General features: G+C 62.5%; 1 protein-coding gene across 2 annotated transcripts in view; it reads left to right on the forward strand.

Moving 5' to 3' along the window:
- Window positions 1-16,406, forward strand: part of NBEAL2 (neurobeachin like 2) — a 29,242-nt gene that overhangs the window by 211 nt on the left and 12,625 nt on the right. The window contains exons 1-23 of one of the 2 annotated variants that reach the window (XM_087732230.1): window positions 3,491-3,640; window positions 5,889-5,977; window positions 6,196-6,360; window positions 7,507-7,588; window positions 7,693-7,814; window positions 7,898-7,980; window positions 9,026-9,111; window positions 9,616-9,901; window positions 9,973-10,079; window positions 10,299-10,382; window positions 10,505-10,588; window positions 10,726-10,824; window positions 12,033-12,604; window positions 12,692-12,824; window positions 12,915-13,034; window positions 13,118-13,448; window positions 13,548-13,630; window positions 13,736-13,828; window positions 14,299-14,470; window positions 15,031-15,164; window positions 15,261-15,420; window positions 15,496-15,598; window positions 16,156-16,309. In XM_087732230.1, the coding sequence (XP_087588356.1) occupies window positions 3,545-3,640; window positions 5,889-5,977; window positions 6,196-6,360; window positions 7,507-7,588; window positions 7,693-7,814; window positions 7,898-7,980; window positions 9,026-9,111; window positions 9,616-9,901; window positions 9,973-10,079; window positions 10,299-10,382; window positions 10,505-10,588; window positions 10,726-10,824; window positions 12,033-12,604; window positions 12,692-12,824; window positions 12,915-13,034; window positions 13,118-13,448; window positions 13,548-13,630; window positions 13,736-13,828; window positions 14,299-14,470; window positions 15,031-15,164; window positions 15,261-15,420; window positions 15,496-15,598; window positions 16,156-16,309 (3,438 nt within the window). In that variant the 5' untranslated portion in view covers window positions 3,491-3,544. Of the gene's footprint in view, window positions 1-3,490; window positions 3,641-5,888; window positions 5,978-6,195; window positions 6,361-7,506; window positions 7,589-7,692; window positions 7,815-7,897; window positions 7,981-9,025; window positions 9,112-9,615; window positions 9,902-9,972; window positions 10,080-10,298; window positions 10,383-10,504; window positions 10,589-10,725; window positions 10,825-12,032; window positions 12,605-12,691; window positions 12,825-12,914; window positions 13,035-13,117; window positions 13,449-13,547; window positions 13,631-13,735; window positions 13,829-14,298; window positions 14,471-15,030; window positions 15,165-15,260; window positions 15,421-15,495; window positions 15,599-16,155; window positions 16,310-16,406 lie in introns of those variants that run through there. The other variant, XM_087732238.1, reaches the window with a different exon arrangement.

Below are 16,406 nucleotides of genomic sequence, written 5' to 3' on the forward strand. Positions count from 1 at the left end.
CCGCTGCCTGCACCCCGCTGCCTGCACCGGGAAGGGGCGGGGGGGGGCTGCACTCGGGGGGCACCGGACCCCCCCCCCCCGCCGCATCCCGTCCCCGCACCCCCCCTTACACCCAGCTTTAAGGAGGGGGGGGGTCTGTGCCCCCCGCCGCGGTGACATTGGGCATCGGGAGCAAAGGGAGGGGGGTCCTGCTTTGGGGGGGGGGGTGTCTTGCTCAGGGGGACCCCCCAGCCCCCCCCCCCCCCGCATCCTATTTCCCTCTGCTCCAGCAGCTCCGGCCCGGGGGTCCTCAGGGAACGGCGGGGGGTCCTCAGGGAACGGGGGGGGTCCCCAGCCAGCAGCGTGCGGGGACACCCCCCCCCATCCCACCCCGAGTGTCCCTGCCACTTCGTTATCTCCTTAATTATCCCCGCCCCTGGAGGAGAGGAGCCCCCCCGTGCCGCCCCCGACCCGCAGGTTGGGGTGCCCAGCCGGGGCGTTGGGGCGAAGGGCGTTATTTCTACCCCAAAACCCCGCTGCGTCCCCGACGCGGGGCCGGGGACCCCAGGAGGGACGGGGACCCCGCTCCCAGCTGCGGCGGTCACCTCGTCCAGCCCCGCCGCGGCCCCCGGGACCCACCGGCTCGTCCGCACCCCAAAACAAAGCCACCCCGCACCCCCCTTTTGCTCAATCCCGGGCAAAGGGGTTGAAGCATCTTCGGGGTCCCCTCGGCCATGGGTGCTGCCACCCCCCCGAACGACCCCGGGCCCATTCTGGCCCCCACGCGAAATAAAAACAAAATAAATTGATTAAATTGTGGAAGCAGGTGCCGGGAGACGGCACTGGATGGATGGACGGACAGACGGACGGATGGATGGATGGATGGATGGGGAACCGGGCCGGGCCGGAGCCCGGTGGTGCCAGCACCGTGGATAGGTTGGGGGTACCCGCTGCTGGGGGTGGGGGCGGGTGGGAAGGACCCCCAAATTGTCACTGGGGGCGAAACGGCTTTGGTGGGATGGGTCCTGGGGGGCTGGTACAGGGGACACGTGCCACGCCGGCGGGTGGGCACGGTCGTATGGGGGACGTGTGCCACGCTGGCCAGTGGGCACAGTCGTACGGGGGACGCGTGCCACGCCGACGGGTGGGCACGGTCGTATGGGGGACGCGTGCCACGCTGGCGGGTGGGCACGGTCGTACGGGGACATGTGCCACACCGTTTTGGTGTTTGTGCTGGCACAGGGACAGGTGCTGTGCCATCGAGGTGTCCGTGGCTGTATGGGGACACGTGCCATGCCGTCGAGGTGTCTGTGGTTGTGTGGGGACATGTGCCATGCCATGCCGTGGGGGTGTCCATGGTCATATGGGGACACATGCCATGCCGTCGAGGTGTCCATGGTTCTGTGGGGACACGTGCCATGCCATCAAGGTGTCCGTGGTCGTATGGGGACAGGTGCCACCCCATTGGGGTATGCACGCTCATACAGGGGACACGTGCCATGCCATCGGGTGTACAGGGACACGTGCCATGCCGTCAAGGTGTGCAAGCTCGTGCCAAGGACACATGCCACGCCATCAGGGTGTGCGTGGTCAGACGGGGCCGCGTGCCATGCCGTTGGGGTGTTCACACCCGGACAGGGACAGGTGCTGCGCCATCAGGGTGTGCGTGGTGGTACGGGGACACGTGCCGTGCCATCGGGTGTGCGCGGTCACAGAGGAGACACGGACGTACATGCTCGTATGGGGACACGTGCCGTGCCATCGGGTGTGCGTGGTGGTATGGGGACATGTGCCACACTGTTGGGGTGTGCGTGGTCATATGGGGACAGGTGCCACCCCATTGGGGTGTGCGTGGTCGTACGTGACATGGTGTTGGGTGTGCGTGGTCATATGGGGACACGTGCCATGCCATCAGGTGTGCGTGGTCATATGGGGACAGGTGCCACCCCATTGGGGTGTGCGTGGTCGTACGTGATATGGTGTTGGTGTGCGTGGTCATACAGGGACACGTGCGGTGCCGTCGGGGTGTGCAAGCTTGCGCAGGGATGCCTGCGCCGCTGTCGGGGTGTGCACACTCGCACGGGGACAGGTCCCGTGCCACCGGTGTGCGCACGCTCCCTTGGGGACACATGCTGCGTGCTGCCGCGCGGGGACATGGGACACGCTGTCAGGGTGGGCGCCCTTGCACGGTGACTGTGCCACTCTGTTGGGGTGTGCATGCTCCCCGTGCCACACCGACGGGGTGGCCGTGTCGCCTCTGAGAGGCACCGGGGCCGAGGCAGGACCTCGGTGTCACCTCCCCAGCTGGGTCACGCCGCAAAACCATGCTGGCCTTTGTCGTGGTGACATCCCCAAGCACCCGGCGAGGACGAAGCTGGCAGGACACGTCCCCGGCCCGCGTCAACCTTTTGCTGTCCCGCTGCCGGGCTTGTTTTGAGGCTTGAGCCCAGGGCAGCGGGTGATGCCACCGGTCCAAGCGTCACCTCGATGGCAGTGTCCCCTGTCGTTGTCCCCCTTCCCCGGCTGGTGAGCTCTGATGAGGGCTGCGCGCCGGGAGCGGATGCGTTATCTGCGGTGGCTTTAAAATAGGGCAGAGCTCACGTCACCACGCCGCCGGCGCTGGCAGGGGACAGGGGTGTCCCACGGGGTGGCCATGCCGTGGATGGTGCCGGCCATGTTGTCCCACGCCAGCTGGGGGGGCTGGCAGGGTGGCAGGGACCCCGGTGGGGTCCCACCGCCGGGACCCTCGGTGTCACCCCATGGGACTCAATAGCAAGCAGGTGACAACGTGGTGGCTTTGCCACCGTCACTTTTGGGGGGGTCGGGAGCTCTCGGCAGCGCCGGTGAGGTGCCGGCACAGCGTTCCCAGGCGGCACCGCGCCGGCTGAGCCCAGAAGCCACCCAACAGGCTCTGCCAGCCGGCAACCGGCTGGGATGGGCACCGGCGGGGGCGGCCGCCGGCACCGGCCCGGTGAGCGCCGCGCCGGGATGGGACGCCGGCAGCGGGTGGGTGCAAGAGGGAATATTCTGAGGGGGAGGGATGCTGAGAACTGGCAAACTCAGTACACCCCGGCTTTGGTTGCCCCAGTGGCGGGGGGGACGACAGCAGGATTTGGCTCGTGTTTTCCGCACGATCCGGTTATCCCCGGTGTTTGAAACCAACCGGGCCGGAGCTTCGTGTCCGTGTCATGTGCCGACTCCGACGGCGATGCCCATCATCCCGCCTGCCCCATCGCCACCACCATCACCTTGACCGCGTCCCTGGCCCATCCCAGAGCTGCTGGGTGGGCGCGCGGGGCCGGGGGACAACCGCCGGCACCCCGATACCCCGACACTGCGCCGGGCGACCGAGCGCGGTGGGAGGAAGCGCCGTTGGGGCGGCGGGTGACTTGGCATTTCCTGACGCTCTGTATTTTTTTTTTTTTTTGGGTGCTTTGCACAAGAGCAAAACGAGGCGGCGGCGGCGGCGAAAAAAGGGGGGGGGGGGACGTAAAATAACAACAACAACCCCCCCCAAGCCCTGGCCCAGCTGCGCCGGCGCGGTTCGCCGTGCACCGGGGTGGTCATGGATGGCCACGGTCACCCCGCCGGCCAGGTAACGGGGGGTCTGGGTAGGGGGTACGTGGGGGGTCCCCCCCCCGTCTCGCCCCGCCGGATGCTGGTGCGTGCTGTTGAGCGGTGTCCGGCGGTAAATTTGGGGGGGGGAGGCGGGTTTTGGGGGGGAAATGGGTGATGTGGGGGAGGCGGCGGCTCGGGAGGGGGTTTAGGGGGAACTGGGGGGGACTGGGTTTTTGGGGGATGCTGCTGGGAGGGGGTGTGGAGGTCCCCTCGGGGTCCCCTGCGTTGCTTGGGGCAGGGATCGGGCCCCCCCCGCCGTGTCCCCAGGGGGGGCCCGGTCCCTGAGGAGAGCAGGGTGTCCCTAAGGGGGGACGGGCCCTGCCTGGGCTGGGGACACCCCAAGGGGCTGTGTGGGGGTGCTCAGGGATGTGGGTGACCCCAAAGGTGCTGTGTTGGGGTGCTTGGGGATGTGGGTGACCTCAAGGGGCTGCGTTGGGGTGCTCGGGGACATGGGTGACCTCAAGGGGCTGCATTGGGGTGCTCGGGGACATGGGTGACCCCAAGATGCTGCACTGGGGTGGTCGGGGACAAGGGTCACCCCAAGGGGCTGCACTGGGTGCTCAGGGACGTGGGTGACCCCAAGGGGCTGCATGGGGGTGCTCAGGGACATGGGGCACCCCAAGGTGCTGCACGGGGCTGCTTGGGGACATGGGGCACCCCAAGGGGCTGCACTGGGTGCTCAGGGATGTGGGTGACCCCAAGGGGCTGCACGGGGGTGCTTGGGGATGTGGGTGACCCCACGGGGCTGCATGGGGGTGCTTGGGGACATGGGGCACCCCAAGAGCTGTATTGGGGTGCTTGGGGACAAGGGTCACCCCAGGGTGCTGCACAGGGGTGCTCAGGGATGTGGGTGACCCCAAGGCGCTGTATTGGGGTGCTTGGGGACGTGGGTGACCCCAAGGGGCTGTGTGGTGTGTGCAAGGCCATGGGTGACCTCAGGGTGCTGCATGGGGGTACGTGGGGATCTGGGTGACCCCAAGGGGCTGCACTGGGTGCTCGGGGACGAGGGTCACCCCAAGGTGTTGTGTGGGTGCTCAGGGACCCCGAAGTGCTGCATGGGGTGCTCGGGGGCCATGCGTCTCCCCACGGGGCTGCACTGGGGTACTTGGGGTCACGGGTCACCCCAAGATGCTGTATGGGTGCTTGGGGATGTGGGTGACCCCAAGGGGCTGCATGGGGGTTCTTGGGGTCACAGGTCACCCCACGGGGCTGCACTGGGTGCTCGGGGACGTGGGTGACCCCAAGGTGCTGCATGGGGGTGCTCAGGGACATGGGGCACCCCAAGGGCTGCATTGGGGTGCATGGGGATGAGGGTCACCCCACGGGGCTGCGCTGGGTGCTCGGGGATGGGGGTGTCCCCAAGGCGCTGTATGGGGGTGCTCGGGGACAGGGGTGACCCCCAGGTGCGATGGGTGGGGGAACCCCAGCACCGGAGCACGGTGGCCGCCCGGGGTGAATCACGCTGTTGCACAACCGCCGGGCCGGGGGTTGTGACAGGCGGTGCCGGCGGCCCGCGCCTGGCTCTGCCTGCTGATTGGCTGGTAGTTGTCTGTAGGGGCAGGTGCTCTGGGTGCTGATTGGTCAGCAGCTCTACAGGTTGTGTGGCTCTGGATGCTGATTGGTCAGGAGCTCTATGGGTTGTGCTGATTGGTCAGGAGCTCTATGGGTTGTGCTGATTGGTCAGCAGCTCCACAGGTTGTGTTGCTCTGAGTGCTGATTGGTCAGCAGCTCCACAGGTTGTGTTGCTCTGAGTGCTGATTGGTCAGCAGCTCTATGGGTTGTGCTGATTGGTCAGGAGCTCTATGGGTTGTGCTGATTGGTCAGCAGCTCCACAGGTTGTGTTGTTCTGAGTGCTGATTGGTCAGAAGCTCTATGGGTTGTGCTGATTGGTCAGGAGCTCTATGGGTTGTGCTGATTGGTCAGCAGCTCCATAGGTTGTGTTGTTCTGAGTGCTGATTGGTCAGCAGCTCTACAGGTTGTTCTGCTCTGGGTGCTGATTGGTCAGCAGCTCCACAGATTTGTGTACTTTGAGTGGTGATTGGCCAACAGCTCCACAGGTTGCATTGCTCTGGGTGCTGATTGGCCAGCAGGTCCACAGGTTGTGCTGCTCTGATTGCCCATTGGCCAGTGGCTCCCAAGGGTGTGCTCACACCCCCAGTGCCGATTGACCAGCGGCTCCTAGAGGGGCAGGGTTTTACTGCTCTGGCTGCTGATTGGCTGATACTTCTGGGGCAGTGGTCAGTGTGAGATCTGATTGGCCAGCGGCTCCAGCCCCGCCCTCGCCCTTGCAGAAGGACCTCTCCTACCTGCAGCAGTGGCTGGAAGCCTTCGTCATGAACTTCGAGAAGATCATCACCCTGCCCTCGCTGGAGCCCAGGAGGTGAGGAGCACCCCAGCACCCTTGGGTGCTGCAAGGGTGACACCCACAGCTAAATTTGGGGGTTGCTACCACCGCGGCGGTGGCTCATCCGCTCTCGGTGGTTTTAAACCATCCGGTCTGACGCTCAAGAAGGGGGGTTGACGGTGGGGTGGTTGGTGGTGGAGGGGGTTGGGGGGGGGGGGGGTCGCATCCTGCCACCGCTGTTTTCCCCGTCGCAGGCCGGAGGAGTCAGCATCGGAGATCCCGGTGCTGCCGCGGGAGGTGCTGCAGGTGCTGAGCCAGCGGCTGGGGCAATGCGTGGCCCAGGTCCCGCAGGAGGAGGGCGGCGGGGCCAGCCTGGGGCAGGCGCTCCTCCTCCTCAAGTTCTTCATCATCATCTGCAGGTGGGTGACAGCCCCCCCCACCCGCCACCCCTTGGGCCGGGGGGTCCCAGCTTCCCTCTGGCCCCCCCACCCATGGGGGTTCCTGGTTTCGGTCCTCCCGGCGCCGCAGGATCGGCCCCAAATGCAGCCCAGCTCTGCACCCAGGTGCTGGGGGGGGGAAGGGGCACAGAGGGGACCCCCCCATCTCTGGGTCCTGTGCCCCCCGCTAAGCCTTTGCTGAAGGGACCAAACTGGTATCGCCCTGGTCCCAAACTGCCACGGTCCCAAACCACCGCGGTGCCTTTCTGGATGTGCATCCCCCCCTCGAAGCAGAGCATCCCCCCCCCCGAAGTACAACATCCCCCCCGAAGTATAACATACCCCCCCAAAAAAGTGCATCATCCCCCCCAAAACACATCACCCCCCGAAGTGCATCACGTCCCCCCAAAACACAGTATTTACCCCCCCAAAGCACAGCATCCCCCCAAAGTGCATCATTGACCCCCTCAAAGTGCATCCCACCCCCTTGGCCCTGCCGCCTCCCGCCAGCCGACATAAGGTGATCCCTGGCAGCAGTGTCCCCACGAAGCCACCACCTCCGTGTCCCCAGGGGGGGACACACCATCCCCCTGTCCCCCCCACTTCCCAGCCACTGGCGGGGTTCAGCTGAGGACGTGCCCTGGCTTGCGGCGGCTGCTACGTTACCCCCCCCCCCCCCGCATGATGCATTAACTCTGTGATGCATTAACACCCCCCCATGATGCATTAAACCCCATGACACATTAACCCCCCCCGATGCAATAGCCCCCCATGATGCAATGCCCCCCCACGATGCATTAACCCCCCTACAATGCAATAACCCCCTCCATGATGCAATAACCCCCTCGATGCATTAACCCTGGCTGTGACGCAATAACCCGCCCATGATGCAGTACCCCCCGATGCATTAACCCCCATGATGATTTAACCCCCCGATGCACTAACCACCCCGATGCATTAAACCCCCCATGATGCAATAACCCCCCTGATGATGCATTAACCCCCCCATGATGATTTAACCCCCCGATGCATTAAACCCCCCTCCATGATGCAATACCCCCCTGACGATGCAATAACCCCCCCATGATGCATTAACCCCCCCGATGTGTCCGTCCCCCTCCCTTGCAGGAACCTGGAAAACATCCAAGTGGACAAAACCCCCGGCTTCATCCCGGAGGTGCTGAAGCTGCTGCGGGTCTGTGCGAGCAAGGTGAGCGCGCGGGGAGAACCCCTGCCCCCATCTGGGGGGGCTCAGCCAGAGGCGGATTTTTTTGGGGTGGGGGGGGAGTTAATCCCGCTCCGCTTTCCCGGCAGCTGAAGAGTATCCGGGAGGATGAGCGGAGCGGGACGCAGCTGGAGAGCGGGATGCTCTACGCTCTGCATCTTTGCGAGTGCCTCTTCGACCCCTACCAGACCTGGCGGCGGCAGCTGAGCGGGTGAGCGGGGACCCCCCCCAACCCTGCACCCCAAAATCCCCCCCTGCCCTCCCGTCCTCCCCACTTCACCCCTCTCTTTCCAGGGAAGTCGTCAGCGCAAAGGAGAAGAGTAAATACAAGTTCGCCCCGGCCCCTTTGCCCCCCGAGTTCAGCGCCTTCTTCCAAGGTAAAGGAGGGGCCTGCGGCAGGCGAGCTGGGGCTCCGGCAGTGGGAGAGGGTCAGTATGGGATCCATGGGTGCGGAGAGCATCCCAGGGCAGGGAGGGGATGCTGGGGTGGGGATGGGATCCAGGAGCACATATAGGATCCAGGGGGGTGTATAGTATTCAGGGGAAGGTATGTGATTTGAGGGCAGATATAGGATTCTATACCTGCCTCCGGTTATTCTATACCTGCCCCGGCAGATATAGGATCCTATACCTGCCCCAGGGTATCCTCTACCTGCCCCTGCAGAGGTAGGAGTCTATAACTTCCCCAGGATCAGTATATGATTTGAGGGCAAACATAGGATCCTATATCTGCCCCAGGACCCCGTACGTGCCTGTAGGGGAGGGCAAATATAGGATACTATACCTGCCCCAGGTTATTCCATACCTGTCCCTGCAAATATAGGAACCTATACCTCCCCCTGGAAACATAGGATCCTATACTTGACCCAGAGTTGTTATATGATTCAAGGGCAAATATAGGAGCCTATACCTGCCCCAGGATCGCTATAGGATTCAAGGGCAAATATAGGATCCTATACCTGCCCCCGGGACCCCGTACGTGCCCATACGGGCACGTACGGGGTCCCGGGGGCAGGTATAGGATCCCGAAGCAGGGATTAAGTCCTGCACAACCTGGGGAGCCTGCAAAAATCAATGCAAAGGGGATTTTTTGTTTTCCGGGGAAGCCCCCAAAAAACCCCTTCCGAGGCAAAGACGTTGCAAAAAATCACCTAAAACTCCCAAGGCACCCAACCGCCTGTAAATCCCCAAACTGAAGCCTGGTTTTGAACAAAACCCCTATTTTTTAGGGCAAAAAAACCTCGCACGGCGCAACCAGAGCTGCAAAAACTTTGAGCATCCTCATCCCCTCCATCATCCACAGGGTCCAGTGCCCACATGGGCTGGTTTTGGGGGTGGATTTGGGTGAAAAAAGGAATTTTTCCCTATTTTTTTTCTTACCGCTTGCTCCCCGAAGTAAATCTTTCCCTCCTTACCCTCACAGAGAGTTTCCAAGCCGGAGGGCAGCTCCCTGAAACGCTCCAGCTCCGGCTTATCCATCTTTTTGGGGCCATCCTCTCCGGATCCAAGGTAGCGTTGGGAAGGGGATGAGGGAGGACTTGGGATCAGCATCCAAACGATAAACCCCAAAGTCTGGTTTATTCCAAGCGAGATGAAGGCTGGAATTAAACCGCTTAATTTTCAAAAGCCTTTTAAAAATTGTATTTAAAATTCCAGCCCTAAATTCAGTGGGTTTTACCTTAAAAAAAATAATTTAATAAATTAAAGAGGGAGTTGAGCTGAAGCCGCTGGTTCACCACCGGTTCGGCTGCAGGGTGGCAGATGAGAACTTCTTGCCCGAATAAATTTGAGCAGAAATCGGTTTTAATTAACCCAACGCTTAAAAATCAGGATTTAATTAATAGTTCTGAAATTTGCTTTAAATTAATTTGCACGCACCCAGGAGCAGGGTGCAGTGAGATGGGTAAAACCTGCAGCGCTGGCGACGTCGGGCTCTGCGTTAATAGCTTGAATAAAGGACTTTATATCGCGATAGGCGACATAAAAGCCCGTCTCTCTCCATCATCCCGACAGCCCAACGCGCTGCGGGCCATCACGCCGGCGACGGTGGAGGTGCTGCTGGGGGTGCTGCGGCGGGGAGGCGGGGGGACCCCGCCAGTCGCCGGGCTGCTGGAGCTGGCGCTCCGCGGCGTGGTGGCCGTGGTCCACGTGCTGCATGGCAGCAGCCCCGGCGCCTGCCCCGTGCCGTTGCGCGTCCTCCTGGATGGTTACTTCAGGGTGCTCAATTCGGACCTGCCCGTCGCTTCCTTGGCGCCGGAGGCGGCCGGCAGCCTCATCGCTCTCCGTGTCCTCATGCTGGGTAGGTGGTTGGCGGCGGGGATGGGGATGGGGACGCGGGATGGGCGCTGAGCCGTCTCCACCTCGCCGTAGATGCTATCCCGGCCATGCTGAGCTGTGAGGACCGGCCGGTCCTCCAAGCTGTCTTTCTCAGCAACAACTGCTTCGAGCACATCATCCGCCTCCTCCAAAACAGCAAGGTACCGGGGTGGCCACACTGGTGTCCTGCTTTGGTGACACCGGGGTTGGGCACCGTCATCTCCATCCTCACCCTTCCTGGCTCTAAACGATATCGGGACGGGGCGGCCGTGGTGCAGCAGCATCCCCGGGTGGGGACAAGCCATAACCCCCTTCCCTCTTCCCCCCACCCCGTACTGGGTGCTTCTTCCTGGGGCTGACGCCCACCCCGTGTCCCACAGCTCTACCTCAGCAGCTCATGGGAGGCGGGCGAAGCCCGGGACAAGGTCCCCGTGCGGCCGCCAGACGGGGACAGGCTCCAGCAGGTATCATGTGGGGCCACCCCATAACCAAGTGGGGCCGCCCCATAACCAAACCACCGTGCGTGGCAGTCTGTGTCCCTGCCGCCCCATGGCTCAGCAGACCCACCACCCCCATGTCTCCATAGGTCTTCGACGGCAGCTCTGACGCCATCGCAGTCCACGCCATCGGGGTTCTCACCGCCATCATGAGCAACTCGCCCTCGGCCAAGGTGGGCAGCGGACCAGGTTGGGGGAGACACCCCAAAAATGGCTGGGTTGAGAGGTTTTCAAGCAGCAAGGTGGGCTGGGGTGAAAGCAGCACGTGGTGGGGCTCGGTGCAGGGTCCCACATGCCCGGGTGCTTGCAGGAGGTATTCAAGGAGCGCATCGGCTATGCCCACCTCTACGAGGTCTTGAGAAGCCAGGGCCAGCCCACCCAACGTCTGCTCCAGGAGCTCCTCAACATGGTGAGCATGCCTGCTTCTCCTCCACGCCAAGCAAAGCCCTCGGTGCTGGTGGTTCGTGGTGGAACTTGGCCCCCGGCAGCCCCATTCCTCACCCCTCAGTCCTCTCCACCCTGCTAGTTTCCCATCAGCTTCCTCCCGAGGGGTCCTGGCGCCGTCTTTAGCTTGGAGTCATGCTCAGCTTTGGGGAGTTTTGAGCCCTTTCTGATGTGGTACTGCTTGCTCTGCTACTGCTGGATGCGGCAGGGTCTCCAAGGTGCTTGATGCGTGGGGGTCTCCAAGGTGCTTGATGCACAAGGGTCTCCAAGGCACACGGGGGTCTCCGATGTGCTGGATGCATGGGGGTTTCCAAAATGCTTGATGAATGGGGCTCTCCAGGGTGTTTGATGCACAGCAGTCTGAAATGCTTGATGCATGGGAGTCTCCAGGGCACTTGATGCACAAGGGTCTCCAAGATGCTTCATGCACAAGGGTCTTCAAAACGCTTGATGCACAAGGGTCTCCGAAACCCTTGATGCATGGAGGTCTCCAAGATGCTTGATGCACGAGGGTCTCCAAGATGCTTGATGCACAAGGGTCTCCAAGATGCTTGATGCACAAGGGTCTCCAAGATGCTTGATGCACGAGGGTCTCCAAGATGCTTGATGCACGAGGGTCTCCAAGATGCTTGATGCACGAGGGTCTCCAAGATGCTTGATGCACGAGGGTCTTCAAAACGCTTGATGCATGGAGGTCTCCAAGATGCTTGATGCACGAGGGTCTCCAAGATGCTTGATGCATAAGGGCCTTCAAAACGCTTGATGCACGAGGGTCTCCAAGATGCTTGATGCACGAGGGTCTCCAAGATGCTTGATGCACAAGGGTCTTCAAAACGCTTGATGCATGGAGGTCTCCAAGATGCTTGATGCACGAGGGTCTCCAAGATGCTTGATGCATAAGGGCCTTCAAAACGCTTGATGCACGAGGGTCTCCAAGATGCTTGATGCACAAGGGTCTCCAAAACCCTTGATGCATGGGGGTCTCCAAGACTTTTGATGCACAGGTGTCTTCAAGACTCTTGATGCATGAGGGTCTCTGATTGCTTGATGCACGGGAGTCTCCAAGAGGCTTCATGCACGAGGTCTCTGCTGCCAACCCAGGGTGGCCACAGGGAGGATCTGTCCCTCTCCACGGGATCAGGGCTGCACCAACCAGCTCTTGTGTTTTGGCAGGCAGTGGAGGGCGACCACAGCTCCTTCCCGGTGCGCCCCATCCGCAACGAGCAACCCCTGCTCATCCTGCTGGCCTGGCTGCCAGCGCTGGCGTGCCAGGAGCTGCAGGTCTTCCTCTCGGGCTGGCTGCGGCGGCTCTGTGAAGCCTCCCTGCCCAGCCGCCTCACCTGCGTCAAGGCGGGCATGGTGGGCTGCCTGCTGGGTGCCCTGGCCACCGAGCCGGCGCTGCCAGCTGCCTGCTCTGAAAATTTACTGGAGCTGCTGCGGGCATTGGGCAGCCTCTCCATCCGCCCCGGGGAGCTGCGGCAACTGCTGCGGCTGCTGCGGCACGAGCGGGGTCAGGGACCGCATCCCTACGCGGCACCCGTCATCCGGGCGCTCTCGGGGATGGCGCGGGTCGAGGGACCCCCCCGAGCGCTGCAGTGCTTCGACCTGACGCCCGGCATGGCGGGGATCATGGTGCCCACCATCCAGAAGTGGCCCGGTGGTGCCTTCGCCTTCCACGCCTGGTTGTGCCTGAGCGAGGAGGAGCCCGAGCCACCAGTGAGGCCGAAGAGGAGGCAGCTCTACAGGTGATGCTCAGTGGAGGCACCAGGGGGGCTGAGGTGAGGATGAGGAGGGGCAGCACCACCATCCCCACCATGCTTCTCCTCCACCAGCTTCTTCACAGCCGGCGGGACGGGCTTTGAGGCGTTTTTCACCGCCGGTGGCGTGTTGGTGGTGGCCGTCTGCACCAAGAAGGACTACATGACCGTGGCGTTGCCGGAGTTTGCCTTCAGCGACTCGGCTTGGGTGAGCATCATCCCCATCCCTGTCCCCATTCCCATCAAGGGGGGCAACGAGGACAGCAGAATGCCTGATGCCCCCTCCCTCTCCCTGCAGCACTGCGTTGACATTGTCCACGTCGCTGGCCGCCGGCCCTTCGGCCAGAACATCGTCAGCATCTACACCGATGGGCACCTGCGGAAGACAGCACAGCTCCGCTTCCCCTCCCTCCATGAGGTGGGGGACCCCCCTGGCGCCCAGCTGGACCCCTCCCCATGGCATGGGGCTGGGGGCCGAGCACAACTCCTTCTCCCTTCCAGTCCTTCACCTCCTGCTGCATCGGCTCCGCGGGCCACCGGACCACCACCACCACCGCCACCACCACCAGCCACCCGCCAGCATCCCACATGCCAGAGCTCGTCTTCCCCCCACGCCCCGCGCTTGGCCGCTCCCAGTCCGTCCCCGCCGCCCTGGGCCCCCATTCTTGGATCCCCACTCAGCCCCCCACAGAGGGGGTGGTGGCCACCACAGCGGCCGGCAGCCAGGACACCGAGTGGGGCAGCCCCACCTCCCTGGAGGGTCACCTCGGCTCCGTGGCCATCTTCTGCGAGGCTCTGCAGCAAGCCCAGGTCAAGGCGCTCTTCTGTGCGGGTATGTCAGGGTGGGATGTGGGGGACATCTGTGGAGGTGCTGGTGGCAACCAAGGTCTCCTCCACCATGCCCCAGCTCACCCCAGTCCTCTTCCCCCAGGGCCAAACGTCACATCACCGTTTACACTGGAAGGTGACTTGGTGGAGCTCAGCAGCAAGCTTTTGCTGTACTACACCCCACAGGTGAGGAAAGCCACCCCCCCGGGGATGGGGACAGCACTGGCAGACCCTTTGCCATAGGTGACATCTCCAGGAGCATGAAGATGCTCCCATGGTGCTCTCTTCTAGGCCTGCAGGAACAACATCTGCCTGGACCTCTCTCCCAGCCACGGCTTGGACGGGAGGCTGACGGGGCACAAGGTGGTCAACTGGGACATCAAGGTACGCTGGGCACAGGGTGGTCCATCCTGGCCCATCCGCCCCATGGCGTGGAGGCAGCTGGGCCCCTCCTGGGGTACGGGGCAGGGGCAGGAACCCCAAGGGGCGTTGGATGGCCATGGTGGTTCCCCTGGACCCTACAGCAACTCTGCTACATGGTATTGGGTCCACCAAGGACCTGCATCACCCATGGGTCCCCTAAGGACCTGTCCGCCCCATAGGTCCTCAGTATCTAGGGTGGGCACCGTGGGTGGTGCAGAGGAACAGGTGCTTTTTGGGGACCTGTTTCAGGTGTGTGCTGTAGGATGGGTCAGGGCACACTCCGATCTTTGCTAGCCACAGGGCCTGGCTCTCCCCGGTTTGGGCTGAGCCCGGGAGTAGGCAGGACAGACCCCGGGTGCACATGCAACCTCCTCCTCTACGTTGCCGTCACCACGCAGCACCCGGCAAAGCTTCTCACCTCCCTCCGGCAGGACGTGGTCAACTGCGTGGGTGGGATGGGCGTGCTGCTGCCCCTCCTCGAGCAAGTGGTGTCCAAGAAGGAGGAGCCCGAGGATGAGCAGGAGACCAACGACCTGGTGGGGCCAGAGCTGACGTCCTCCAGGAACGCCCAGGGCATGCTCATCCCGCTGGGCAAGTCCTCAGGTGAGGACCTCAGGGGACGTGGAGTGGAAGCCATCCTGCTCGGGTGGCTGGAGGTAACCCTGCTGCTACGTGGGTGCTGCCTGGAGCGGGCTGGTGGCTCCCATGGGCATGAGAGGTCTTGCCTGGGACACCAAGGGTTATGGGGTAATGGAGAAACCATTGATATCTTTTGATGTTGCTATGACCTAATTAGTCATAAACAAGCAGTTCTGGGAAGATGAGGGTGGCTCCGGCCTGCTTACCTCTGGCTTGCCTTTGTGTGGCATCTCTGGTGTCTTATAGTAGGGCTGGGCTCATGCAGGAGGCTTCTCCTGCATAGGCGAAACGGGCTTTCTCCCGATACCCAGCTGCTTATTTCTAAGACGCTCAGAACATCGGAGGTTTCCACTAGCTTAAATTTGGGGAAAATAGGGGAACAGGCTAAAAAAATTGCAGAGAAAAGTTGGCAGTGGGGTCTGCAGGATGCCCTTTGCAGGCAGACGCAGGCAGCACTGCAGGAAGGTGTTTGGGTGGGCACAGGGCTCACAGCTACCGGTGGGGCTCTGCCCTGTGCCTTGCAGAGAGCAGGCTGGAGAGGAACACCGTGGCCGCCTTCCTGCTGCTGGTGAAGAACTTCATCCAGAACCACCCGGTGAACCAGGAGAGCCTGGTGCAGTGCCACGGGCCAGCCATCATCGGGGCGCTGCTGCAGAAGGTGTGGGGGGCTACCAAAGGCTCCGTCCCGCAGTCCTCGGGGCCATTCCCCAAGGGGGATGCCGGGGCTGCAAGCCTCCCCTCTCACCCATGGCAGGTCTCCGGTCCGCTGCTGGACATGAGCACCTTGATGGCCTCGCAGATCCTGATGGAGCAGATGGCCTCCGAGGGCAGCGGGCTCCTGCTGCACCTCCTCTACCAGCATCTCCTCTTCGACTTCCGCATCTGGAGCAACAGCGACTTCGCCGTCCGCTTAGGTGTGAACTGGAGGAGCTTGGGGGTGTTCTCCATCCCCACCGGCCTCCATGGCTACTCACACCTTCTTCCCGCAGGTCATATCCAGTATCTGGCCAACGTCATCAAGGACCACAAGCAGCGCATCTGCAAGAAGTATGGCGTGCAGTACATCCTCGACTCCATCCGGACGTACTACAGGTGAGCTGCCACTTGTAGCCGGGACCTCCCAGTGCTGACGTGGTGGTGGGCTTCATCCCTCGGAGCTGCGGTTTGGGGTAGACACCATTTGCTTGGGGCAATATTCCCCCTGCAAGCACCTCATGGTGATAATCTTCTGGTGTGGGAGCATGGCGGTGAGTGCAGGACCTTCCATTCCCCATGGCCATGCTCCATCGCCAAGCCTCCACCCAGAGCTGTGCCTGGTCAGCCCCAAAATCCACCCCCAGCATCCCTCCAGGAGCAACCAAGAGCATGGTGGTTTCTGCAACAAGCTGATGCCCTTTTCTTGCCTGACCTGATGCATTTCTGTGTGTCCGTGATACTGGGGGTGCTCACACCCTGCAGAGACCCAAATGCATGGGGTGGACATTTCCCAGTGGGCAGGGTTGGCCAGAAGGGGTGTCCACACCGGGCTGCCCCGGAGCTCCTCAGGCTTCTTGGCGGGATTTGGGATCATGCTGGCGGTAGGTGACAAGGGGCAGGAGAGTGGCTGTGCAGATCCCCAGAGGGAATGCCCATGCATGTCTGTCCATCAGCACCTCCAGGGAGAAGACCACGGCCACCGACGACATCAAGACAGTGCAGACATCCCTCTTCAGCTTGGTGAAGGATTTCTTCTGCAGGAGTTTCTCTGGGGAGGAGATGCAGAGCTTGCTGAGCTACGTGGCTGGGGCGCAGGATGAGCAGCAGGTATGGCACCACGCCACCCTGGTCCCCAAGCACCTCGGTGTGCTGTGGGCTGGCCCGGCGCTTGGCAGTGGGTGGGGAGAAGCTGCTGAGGTCCTGG

This window comes from Nipponia nippon, unplaced genomic scaffold (genome assembly GCF_047370975.1).
Source record: "Nipponia nippon isolate SJK-2023a ecotype South Korea unplaced genomic scaffold, ASM4737097v1 scaffold_1, whole genome shotgun sequence".
In the NCBI taxonomy this organism is placed as follows: domain Eukaryota; kingdom Metazoa; phylum Chordata; class Aves; order Pelecaniformes; family Threskiornithidae; genus Nipponia; species Nipponia nippon.